Source organism: Macrosteles quadrilineatus, unplaced genomic scaffold (genome assembly GCF_028750875.1).
Source record: "Macrosteles quadrilineatus isolate MER2022 unplaced genomic scaffold, UCM_ALF_1.0 Scaffold_3__2_contigs__length_128488019, whole genome shotgun sequence".
NCBI classification, from domain to species: Eukaryota; Metazoa; Arthropoda; class Insecta; order Hemiptera; family Cicadellidae; genus Macrosteles; species Macrosteles quadrilineatus.
In genome coordinates, this window is record NW_026542596.1 from 38481749 (window position 1) to 38494537 (window position 12789).

At 37.0% G+C, this 12789-nt stretch overlaps 1 protein-coding gene across 4 annotated transcripts in view; it reads right to left on the reverse strand.

Moving 5' to 3' along the window:
- Positions 1-5113: 5113 nt before the first annotated feature.
- LOC128990251 (zinc finger protein 708-like) overlaps positions 5114-12789 on the reverse strand; it is a 41343-nt gene continuing 33667 nt past the window's right edge. For all 4 annotated transcript variants that reach the window (XM_054412561.1, XM_054412562.1, XM_054412560.1 and 1 more), the window contains one exon: positions 5114-7623. In XM_054412561.1, the coding sequence (XP_054268536.1) occupies positions 5794-7095 (1302 nt within the window). In that variant the 5' untranslated portion in view covers positions 7096-7623 and the 3' untranslated portion in view covers positions 5114-5793. The remainder of the gene's footprint in view (positions 7624-12789) is intronic.

Here is a 12789-nt window from a genome sequence, read left to right on the forward strand (position 1 = left end):
CAAAAGAATAACATGGAGAATTCCCTCGGGGCTCTGCCCCAGTGGCCTTTAAATTCCCATACCATGTTATTCTTATGGAGGAAAACGAGGTTTTTGTCACAGCTAATTTGAGAGAACGGATGGGCGTAGACACTTGGTAGGGGTGTCTGAAGAAAGGTATATTGGTCTGTAGGTGAGCTCTCAAAAGAGAAACGAGGTAAATTTTCTTAGGCCTCTGCCCCAGAGGCCTTTAAAGTTCACTGTGATCTATATGTGATCTATATGGCCAAGGCAAAACTACCCCATAAGTTAATGAATTATCAAGTAAGAACAGGATGATTAAATACATGGGTCGATGTGGCAAGAGAAGGAATTAAAATTGCTGAGATCGGTTATTAATTACTGTTTTTAGTAATCAGCTGAAGTATTTATTTACTTGTTGTTTGTATTAGAGATTTGTTTACCTTGACAACTATGTAACAATTTAAGTTTATTAAAGCCTTATTTTCTAAAAAGGTTCAGTTATTCACAACAAATTTAATAAACTTAAATTTATTAAGATAATTAAATAATCAAAATCAAAATGGAAAAACTTTTAAAACCAGACAGGTTTGATATTAATCCTGAAAATCCTTCTGCAAGTAGAGCATTCAAACACTGGTTCAGGACACTTGAAAATTTCATATCTGACTCAGCAGTTACTGAAGAGAGGAAACTTAACGTGTTGATTAATTTTCTTTCTTACAATGTCTACGAGTATATTTCTGAATGTTCCACGTTTAAGTCAGCAGTTGAAATTTTGCAAACTATTTATAATCCTAAGAAGAATGAAATTTATGCTCGACACATGCTAGCAAACCGCAAGCAGAAGAAAGAAGAAAACATAGACAAGTATCTACAAGAACTTAAACTTCTAAGTAAGGATTGCAATTTTCGTGCCATAGATGGAAATACTTATCGAGATGAAGCCGTTAGAGATGCCTTTATAAGTGGAATTATGAACCCCCATATTCGACAAAGATTACTAGAAAAACCGTCCTTGACATTAAAAGAAGCTGAGGACATTTCACGTTCACTTCGAGTCTGCACAGAGGAGCTGTGAAGCATATGGATCTTCAAACCAAATTGAAGTCACATATTGCAACACTTCATCAACACTACCCGATCAACTGGATGAAAATATAGATCCTGAAGAGTCTCCTACTTCAGCTTGTAGCAAAAAACTTTAAACAGAAGTGTTTCTACTGCGGTGGCCGGCGTCATTTTACTCAAAACGACTGTCCTGCCAAAGATGCTACTTGCTCTGGTTGTAAGAAAAGGGGACATTTTGTGAAGGTATGCAGGTTGATGAAAACTCAAGGTAAGACCTTTAATGCCTCTTCTTTGGTAGTAACCACGTTTTCATGTGCAGCTGCCTCCAATGGACTGTCAAAAGCTGTTGTGCGGGGTTATTCAAATAAAATACCTGTTGAAGTTTTGGTTGTTACTGGTTGTACCGATAGTTTTATAAACCGAGCTGTGGTAATTGAAAATGGTTTTCATGTAATTCCAGAACGGAAACAGGTATCTATGGCTTCCACAAACCTAAAGTCACCCATCAAAGGTTATGTTAATGTGAACTTAGAGTTCTCTGACCATAACTATGAGAGAGTACAACTGTTTGTTATTGACAATCTGTGCACTGACATATTGGTTGGTCATGATATCATGAAACTGCATTCTTCAGTGAACCTAGATTTTGGAGGAGATAAGTTACCTCTGTCCATTTGTAATGTTGCCTGTGCTTCTGTGGAACCACCACGCCTTTTTCATAATATATCACCTGACTGCAAGCCCATTGCAACTAAGTCTCGTAGGTATTCTAATGATGATGAAAAGTTCATCAACTCTGAATTGCAAAAACTCCTTCAAAGTGGTATAATTGAAGAAAGTTCATCTCCCTGGCGTGCACAAGTGCTTATTACCAAAAGTTCATCTCATAAAAAGCGATTAGTAATAGATTATAGTCAAACTATAAATAAGTTTACCCTATTAGATGCCTACCCCTTGCCTAATATTGAAAACATAGCTAGTAAAATAGCAGAAAATAAAGTATTCAGTACTATAGATTTAAAGGAGGCTTACCATCAAATACCAATATCGGAACATGCTTTATCAGTTCTGTAGGGTTCCATTTGGTGTGACAAATGGTGTGTCTGCTTTTCAGCGCACGATTGATAAGATCATTTCCACTGAAGAACTAGAAGGGGTGTGGGCTTTCATTGATGACATAACCGTAGCCGGAAAAACTCAGTCAGAACATGATGAAAGGCTGAATAAATTCTTAAAGGTAGCTAAGAAATATAATATTACTCTAAACAATGAGAAGAGCAAATTTTCTCAAGACATAATATCAATCCTAGGATATCAAATTCGCTACCAGTCTATGCAAGCAGATCCAGAGCGTCTGAAACCCTTGTTAGATTTGCCATTGCCAGTTAATGCATCTCAATTAAAACGTGCATTAGGAATATTTTCTCACTACTCAAAGTGGGTTCCCAAGTTCTGAAACAAGATTCGGCCTCTGATTGATTGCAAATCTTTTCCTATATTGCCCTCATCTTTGCCAGCTTTGGCTTTTCAGGAAATTAAACAAGACATAGGAAAATCAATACTTACCGTGATTGATGATCTTTCTCCATTAGTTGTGGAAACAGATGCATCTGACTTTGCTATCGCTGCCACCTTAAGTCAAAAGGGTAGACCTGTCGCTTTCTTTTCAAAAACATTGACCGATTGTGAAAAACGTCATTTCTCTATTGAGAAGGAAGCCCTAGCCATAGTCGAATCTCTAAAGAAGTGGAGACATTTCCTCATTGGGCGACATTTTCTATTAATCACCGATCAACAGGCTTTGTCGTTTGTGTTCAACAGTCGGCTTACTAGTAAAATAAAGGATGAGAAAATCACTAGATGGCGTCTTGAGTTGTCACCTTATTCTTTGTTATTCTTTTGACAGTACAGACCAGGCAAAGAAAACGTCACCGCAGATGCATTTTCACGCGTTTGTGGAGCTGTCACAAACATAAATTGTGATGACAAGCTTTTTGCACTTCACCAGTCACTCTGCCACCCTGGTATCACTAGGATGTACCACTGGGTACTGTAAAAAGTAAAAACCTCCCTTACTCAGTTGAGGATGTGAAAACAATGACAAACAAATGCCCAATGTGTGCAGAGATTAAACCTCGTTTCTACAAAACTACAAATGCTCACCTTATCAAGGCCACAAAACCTTTTGAGCGACTAAATGTAGATTTTAAGGGTCCTTTGCCATCTTGCACACGTAATCGATATATATTGACTATAATCGATGAATATTCACGCTTCCCTTTCGCATATCCCTGCAGTGATATGTCCTCAAACACAGTAGTTCGCTGTTTAGAAAATCTATTTTCAATATTTGGAATGCCAAACTACATTCATTCAGACAGAGGGACATCTTTTCTTTCAAAAGAACTCAGAGACTACCTTCATGAATGAGGGATAGCCACCAGTCAAACGACTCCATATAATCCGGCAGGGAATGGCCAAGTTGAAAAGTTCAATGGAACATTGTGGAAAGCAATCTTGTTAGCTCTGAAGTCCAGGTCACTAAAGGTAGAACAATGGGAAGTTGTACTCAATGATGCATTGCACTCCATAAGATCTCTTTTGTGCACTTCGACTAACAGTACGCCACATGAAAGGTTTTTCATTCATCCTCGGCGATCCCTCAATGGCACCTCACTGCCAGCTTGGCTCATGAAACCAGGACCGATATTCTTAAAAAGAAATGTTCGGCCATCAAAATTTGATCCTTTAGTTGAGGAAGTAGAGCTGATGGATGCTAACCCTCATTATGCCTTGGTTAAACACAATGATGGAAGAAAGTCAACTGTATCCCTCAAGCACCTTTCTCCAAGGGGGGATGTAAGTCTACTAGAAGACCAAGTCCTTCCAACGCTAAAAGAAAATCCTCAACTGGTGACAGATGAATCACAACCACATGTCATTCCAGAGCCGAGCATTAATCCAGATCCAAATGTCAATCCAGAACAGAATGTCACTCCATTTGATATCCAAGACCATGAATATCAACCATATGATGATTATCAACCGAACTTCATTCCTGAACAAGACTCTGAAGAAAACCAACCTCTAGAAAGGCCGAAAAGATCAAGAAAACCACCAAGTTACCTCGCTGATTACATTGTTTAAATTTTGAGGGGGTGAATGTTATGAATTACTGTTTTTAGTAATCAGCTGAAGTATTTATTTACTTGTTGTTTGTATTAGAGATTTGTTTACCTTGACAACTATGTAACAATTTAAGTTTATTAAAGCCTAATTTTCTAAAAAGGTTCAGTTATTCACAACAAATGTTACTGCTTTCTGGAGAATCAGATATTTTTATCAAACAAAAAAAAACTGATTTAATATGCTGATAGAATTCTGTATTTTTATGACCAAAGATGAAGATAATTTAAATCCGGATACAATCTGAATGATTTTCCTAAAGCAGATTGAATTAGTGGTTAGTAATAAATATTGACTCTTTCCGTTACATTATAGACTAATTATATGAACTCATTCTCCCATATAGTGAAAGTGGCTTTGGTATGAAACAAACTCATGAACAAACAATTATAAGACTCCTAAAAACCTTTTGGACAAGGAATAGGATAATGTTAAAATCTTTGAATTCTGATCCAATTAATTGTTTAATTTTATTAGTTCAGTATTACATAAATTAAAAACACATCAGTTGATTTTTCAGACAAAAGTTGTATGTGTGATTAAATGAAACAAGAACCATAGAGTTAGGACGGAGAAATGTGTACCAAATGGGGAAAAACTCACTGTAGAGTATATTTCCTTGTGAAATGGACATTGATGAAATTAATTTCCATCATCAACAACAAGAGCTTAGTCAACCAGCAGTTTGCATTAGACAAAGAAGTGAAGAATCTCCATAATCTTCAGTGCATTTCCTTCCCATAGCGAGGCTCGGGCAGAAAAATTCGTTTTTATTGATAGAAAGTGCTTGTAAAGTAGCAAAGTAGATTTGTTGGAGTTAGTTCTGTGACCACATTAACATTTAAATAAAATAAAATCAAATCAAAATATTCTTTATTTGTAGTTTCATTAAGAAAATACAATGGTGGCATACAATAATATAACTTAAAACTAGTACAAGAATTTTTATGGCTTAGTAAATAGATGGACTGTGAAGTTGCGAGAAACAGTGTTTAAGAGGAGACTATGAAAAATTGTTATTTTAATGTAAGTGCTTAACAATTCATTTACTTTATCAATTGAAAAAAAAAAAAACAATAAGTTTTAGTAAGCTATGTTTGACTGAAACTTTTAAAACAATATATTTCGTGGTTTTGAGCAAAAGCACACTTTGCATTTCCTGCAATAGCATTTAGTTGTGAAGGATTTGTTTCAGAAAATGCACATATAAAATCGCTCTTCGGTATGAGCCAATATTATGTTCCATCATATTGCTTTTGGTTTTGAAGATTTCCCTCGTGCTGTGCACTTATAAGGTCACTCTTTAGTATGAACCAATGTATGTCTCTTCATTATACTATTCCTATTGAAGCATTTTCCGCATGTATCACACTTATAAGGCCGCTCTCCAGTATGAACCACAGTATGATTCTTCAAATCGGTTTTGAATGTAAAGAATTTTCTGCATGTATTACACTTATAAGGCTCTCTAGAATGAACCAATAATGCATGTTTATTCAAAACGGATTTGTCTGTAAAAGATTTTCCGCATTTTACTCACATATAAGGTCGCTCTCCAGTGTGAACCAATGTATGTTTCTTTAAACCAGTTTTGTTTTTAAAGAACTTTCCGCATGTGTCACACTTATAAGGTCTATCTCCAGAATGGGCAAAGGTATGTTCCTTCATATTGCTCTCGTATGCGAAGCTTTTTCCACATATGTTGCACTTATAAGGTCGCACTCCTGTATGAACCAATGTATGTACCTTTAAATAGTAATTGGTTGTAAATGATTTTCCACATATTGTGCACTTATAACCTTGCCTTCCAGTGTGAATCAATCTATGATTCTTCAAATAGCTCTCGAATTTAAAGGATTTTTCACATGTATTGCACTTATAAGGTCGCACTTCTGTGTGACTCAATGTATGCCTATTCAAAACAGTTTTGGTTTTGAAAGATTTCCCACATTTATCACACATATAAGGTCTCTCTCCAGTATGACTCAATTTATGTTTCTTCATAGAATTATAGGCTTTGAAAGATTTTCCACATATAGTGCACTTATAAGGTCGCTCTTCAGTATGAACCATTGCATGTTCCTTTAAAGCCCTATTGGCTTTAAAGGATTTTCCACATTTATTGCACTCATAAGGTCTCTCTCCAGTATGAACCAATGTATGGTTCTTCAAAATTCTCTTAAATTTGAAGGATTTTCCACATGTAGTACACTTATAAGGTCGCTCTCCAGTATGGACCAATTTATGTATCCTCAAAGTGTGATTGGATGTGACAGATTTTCCACATATAGTGCACTTTGCACTATGTCGCTTTCCAGTATGGAACAATTTAATATGATTCTTTAAAACAGTTTTTGCTTTAAATGATTTTCCACATGAAGTGCACTCAAAAGGTCTCTCTTCAGTATGAGCCAATGCATGTTTCTTCAAATAGGCATTGGATGTAAATGATTTTCCACATATTGTGCACTTATAAGGTCGCTCTCCAGTATGAACCAATGTATGTTCCTTCATACTGTTCTTGAATTTGAAAGATTTTCCACATGTGGTGCACTTATAAGGCTGCTTTCCAGTATGAACCAATCTATGTACATTCATATAGCTATTGGTTTTGAAAGACTTTCCACATATGGTGCACTTATAAGGTCGCTCTCCAGAATGCATCTTCAAATGAATTTTTACTGATTGTAGATGGAGAAATGTTTTCTCACAAACCAAACATTTAAAGGGGTGCTCACCTGTATGCTCCAATATATGATTCCTCATTTTCCACTGTGGTGAAAGTATTATCCTGCATAATGGACACTGATAAGAAAGCTTTTTAGTAGTTTTTAACATCTTTTACTTTTTACTATCTAACTTTACCCTAGTAATTAAATTAAATGACTCAACTAGTCAGTATGTTTTTTTGTCCATTAAATTTCCCTTGTATGAAGGGTTTGTTAAATGTTAGGACCTTCATTCTATTTGAAGACATATCTTGCTCTAATCTTGTTACCGATGTGTATACGCCATATAGTACAATATGTATGGAGAATTTTTCATCTTTTACATGTCTTTTAAGTTCAGTTACATTACATTACTAATTATATCAAATAATTAGCTTTTATGTTGCTTTTAAAAATTTATCAAATCCTACTAAGCCTCCATAAACTTTGATTATAATTTAGGCTAAATTATAGTTTTACAAAGCAACTTATTGACTTTCATTTGCTATTTCTTCTTCTTTCTTTCTTTTTTCTTGTAGCGTCTAATAGAAAGTAAACACCTTTTTTAGCTATTGTTTAAAGTCAGAGATGATATGCAGCTTCACCGCAACAAACTTAAGTTTCTGTTCCTTATGTCTGGGATTGTCTATTGTCATTTCTGAAACAAACCATACATTATTAGACATATATATTTTATTTATTTGTTTGTTCATTTAGGATTAACTAATCGGCCAATTTATAAAATTATAATAATCGATATTAGCTCATGAATATCATGATAAAAAATCAGGATTGTTGCTTCAACCCATCTTTGCGAAGTGTGGCATCATTAAAAATGGTCTTAATGTTCTATTGAATGTAAATATACAGTGTGAGCATAAAGTGTTTTATATTGAAATGGTTTTTGGGTAAGGGTACATTCCCGAAATCAGTGCAGGTGCTCTTGAATTATTTTAGTTTTATGTCACACCAGGGACCAACGTAAATGTATTTAAAATGTAAAATGAACACACAAGTCAAATTAGGGTCACATAGTCATTTCTTACACTTGATTTTTACAAAATTGTAAATAATTTTGAAGAATTCCTCTGTTAGGATCTAATAAAAAGCTGCACTTGATGGTTTATGTAAAGGCCACTGAAAAAGGATGTTTACATAGAAAATATGTTTTTAAAAACTCCATTAAGAATAAAAGTTTGATATTTAAAGCAAAGAAGAAAGAATCTCAGGAAACCCAAGATAGACGTACTGTATTTATTGGGAAACAGACAGACAGCCATAAAACTGTCAACTCTTCATCCAAAGAATTCATCAGGGTAGGACCGAGATGTCGAGGTAAGCCTTAGCCATCTGAGTGGCTGTGTAAAGTAGTAATAGAAAATTAAACAAAGCCAATGTAAACAACACTGCTTTTCAAAGTAAATTTAGGCCCAGGCACACTGAAATCTAGCAACGGTCACGAACAGCAATGGACTTGCCCACCTAAGCCGGAAACGCACAACATGTTGCTCTTAGGATTTAGTTTCAAGAACACCATGCGTTGCTCTGAAAAAATTCAAACGTCTAGTTGAATTGAGTCCTTAAATATCATAAGTCCACCAAGTTGAGGAAATTACAGGTGTTAATGCAAGAAGAAGGTTGAATCAAGGGGCGAAAGATCGTGGATAGCTTTATAATGCAAAAACTGTGCATAGCGTTCTTGAAAATAACACTTAGTTTGGTATTATAATGTAATTTTGTATTAAGTTACACTGAGAAAATATGCACCTTGGTATGAACATAATCATTTTTAAGATAACTACAAATACATCATTCAGTAACCAATCATTCTTTCATTTTGATTACCAAATCTATATCTACTAGTGCACCTTTTGCTCGAGTTTGAGCAATTTCAAAGTATTGCAGGCGTTATTTCAAAACGAATAACAGTCATAATTTCCGATGACTTAAAAGAGTCATCTCAAAGATGATGTAAACAATCACACTCCAGTTATCAAAACTGAAAACGAACTCACTCTGAAAACAAACGCTCTTGTGTGTATATGATGTGTTTACCATGAACAGCTGTAATTAATAAGAATTATTTGTCTGTATAGGTTAACAAAATCTTTTCTTCATAAGAAATACATTGGGATTTTGATGGCCTGTGGGACGAAACCCGAGGACTAATTTTAACGGAATTTTGTCTACACAAAAAATACTTAATTTTGACACGTCGTTTGTAAAAATCTGTGCATTATTAACGGAGGAGTAGCGTTTTGTAAAATTCACCTTCACGTATTATATATAGTACCTGGGGACCGAGCTTTGCTCGGGGAAAATTGTTAGTTTACTCTGAAAAGTATTGCAGATACATTAATCCACTCCCAATCTCCACACTGCTCACCTTCACTACTTACTTTACCACTCCCTACGTCGTGGACCTGTTTGCCCTCCTTCCCTATACCATTTTAGAATTGCAGATACATAAATGCCACAGACAGTTCCCACACTCTGCACTGCTAGCATTACTACTTCCTACACCATTTCCTACGTCATGGACCTGTTTTCCTCCCTTCTCGTAGCATTTTAGGATTGTAGATACCTTAATCTAATCGTCATAAACATTTCCCACACTCCGGACTGCTCACCTTTACTACTTCCTATGTCGCAGACCTCTTTCCATCCCTTCCCATAGGATTTTAGGATTGTAGATTCCTTAATCTAATTGTCATAAACAGTTTCCACACTCCAGACTGCTCGCCTTTACTACTTACTTCACCACTTCCTACGTCGCGGACCTGATTCCCTCCCTTCCCATAGCATTTTAGGATTGTAGATAACTTGATCTAATCGTTATTAACAGTTCCCACACTCCGGACTGTTCACCTTTACCACTTCCTTCACCACTTCCTACGTCGCGGACCTGTTTCCCTCCATTCCCATAGCATTTTAGGATTGTAGATTCCTTAATATAATTGTCATAAACAGTTTTCACACTCCAGATTGCTCGCCTTTACTACTTCCTTCACCACTTCCTACGTCACGGACCTCTTTCCATCCCTTCCCATAGCATTTTAGGATTGTAGATAACTTGATCTAATCGTTATTAACATTTCCCACACTCTAGATTGCTCACCTTTACTACTTCCTTCACCACTTTTTACGTCGCGGACCTGTTTCCCTCCCTTCCCATAGCATTTTAGGATTGCAGATTCCTTAATCTAATCTCATAAACAGTTTTCACACTCCAGACTGCTCGCCTTTACTACTTCCTTAACCACTTCCTACGTCGCGGACCTGTTTCCCTCCATGTCCATAGCATTTTAGGATTGTAGATTCCTTAATCTAATCGTCATAAACAAGTTTCACACTCCAGATTGCTCGCCTTTACTACTTCCTTCACCACTTCCTACGTCGCGGATCTCTTTCCATCCCTTCCCGTAGGATTTTAGGATTGCAGATTCCTTAATCTAATCGTTATAAAAAGTTTCCACACTCCAGACTGCTCACCTTTACTACTTCCTTCACCACTTCCTACGTCACGGACCTGATACCCTCCCTTCCCATAGCATTTTAGGATTGTAAATAACTTGATCTAATCGTTATTAACAGTTCCCACACTCCAGATTGCTCGCCTTTAATACTTCCTTCACCACTTCCTACGTCGTGAACCTGTTTCCCTCCCTTCCCATAGCATTTTAGGATTGCAGATTCCTTAATCTAATCGTCATAAACAATTTTCACACTCCAGACTGCTCGCCTTTACTACTTCCTTCACCACTTCCTACGTCGCGGACCTGTTTCCCTCCATTCCCATAGCATTTTAGGATTGTAGATTCCTTAATAAAATCGTCATAAACAGTTTCACACTCCAGATTGCTCGCCTTTACTACTTCCTTCACCACTTCCTACGTCGCGGACCTCTTTCCATCCCTTCCCATAGCATTTTAGGATTGTAGGTAACTTGATCTAATCGTTATTAACAGTACCCACATTCCAGATTGCTCACCTTTAATACTTCCTTCACCACTTCCTACGTCGCGGACCTGTTTCCCTCTCTTCCCATAGCATTTTAGTGTGATCTAATCGTCATAAACAGTTTTCACACTCCAGACTGCTCGCCTTTACTACTTCCTTCACCACTTCCTACGTCGCGGACCTGTTTCCCTCCATTTCCATAGCATTTTAGGATTGTAGATTCCTTAATCTAATCGTCATAAACAGGTTTCACACTCCAGATTGCTCGCTTTTACTACTTCCTTCACCACTTCCTACGTCGCGGACCTCTTTCCATCCCTTCCCATAGCATTTTAGGATTGTAGATAACTTGATCTAATCGTTATTAACAGTTCCCACACTCCAGATTGCTCGCCTTTAATACTTCCTTCACCACTTCCTACGTCGCGGACCTCTTTCCATTCCTTCCCGTAGGATTTTAGGATTGCAGATTCCTTAATCTAATCGTCATAAACAGTTTCCACACTCCAGACTGCTCGCCTTTACTACTTCCTTTACCACTTCCTACGTCGCGGACCTGTTTCCCTCCCTTCCCATGGCATTTTAGGATTGCAGATTCCTTAATCTAATCGTCATAAACAGTTTCCACACTCCAGACTGCTCGCCTTTACTACTTCCTTTACCACTTCCTACGTCGCGGACCTGATTCCCTCCCTTCCCATAGCATTTTAGGATTGTAGATTCCTTAATCTAATCGTCATAAACAGTTTCCACACTCTAGACTGCTCGCCTTTACTACTTCCTTCACCACTTCCTACGTCGCGGACCTCTTTCCATCCCTTCCCATAGCATTTTAGGATTGTAGATAACTTGATCTAATCGTTATTAACAGTTCCCACACTCCGGACTGCTCACCTTTACTACTTCCTTCACCACTTCCTACGTCGTGAACCTGTTTCCCTCCCTTCCCATAGCATTTTAGGATTGCAGATTCCTTAATCTAATCGTCATAAACAGTTTCCACACTCTAGACTGCTCGCCTTTACTACTTCCTTCACCACTTCCTACGTCGCGGACCTGATTCCCTCCCTTCCCATAGCATTTTATAATTTTAGATAACTTGATCTAATCATTATTAACAATTCCTACACTCCGGACTGCTCACCCTTACTACTTCCCTCACCACTCCCTATGTCGTAGTATAGACCTGTTTGCCCTCCTTCCTTATACTATTTTAGAATTGCAGATACATATAAATGCCACAGATGGTTCCCACACTCTGCACTGCTAGCCTTACAATTTCCTTCCCCATTTCCTACATCATGGACCTGTTTTCCTCCCTTCCCATTACATTTTAGGATTGCAGATACCTTAATTTAATCGTCATAAACAGTTCCCTCACTCCAGACTGCTCGCCTTTACTACTTCCTTCACCACTTCCTATGTCGTGGACCTGTTTTCCTCCCTTTCCATAGCATTTAAGGATTGCAGATACCGTAATCTAATCGTCATATAAACAGATCCCACATTCCACACTGCTACCCTTGACTATAGAATCGAGTTATCTTCAGTATAATCTTTGCTCAATAGTAACAACTGATGTTTTTTTCCTTTTGTACTGTATTTTGTTTTGCTAGTATACTGTGGATAGACAAATTATTACAAGTCTTTTGTTTACTTTTTCCTTGTTATTTAATTCAGCCAACATGGTTACCTAGCAACCCATAAGACTAATGTTAAAAAAATGTGATTTTCAGTTACATTTTTCTACGTAATTAGATTTTTGTTGGCAGTTCTAATTGCAGTAAACTCGTTTTTAGGCCAGAAATAAACTATATGCAACATTTGAAGAAAATCGTCGGAGCCGTTTTCGAGATCTTGGTGC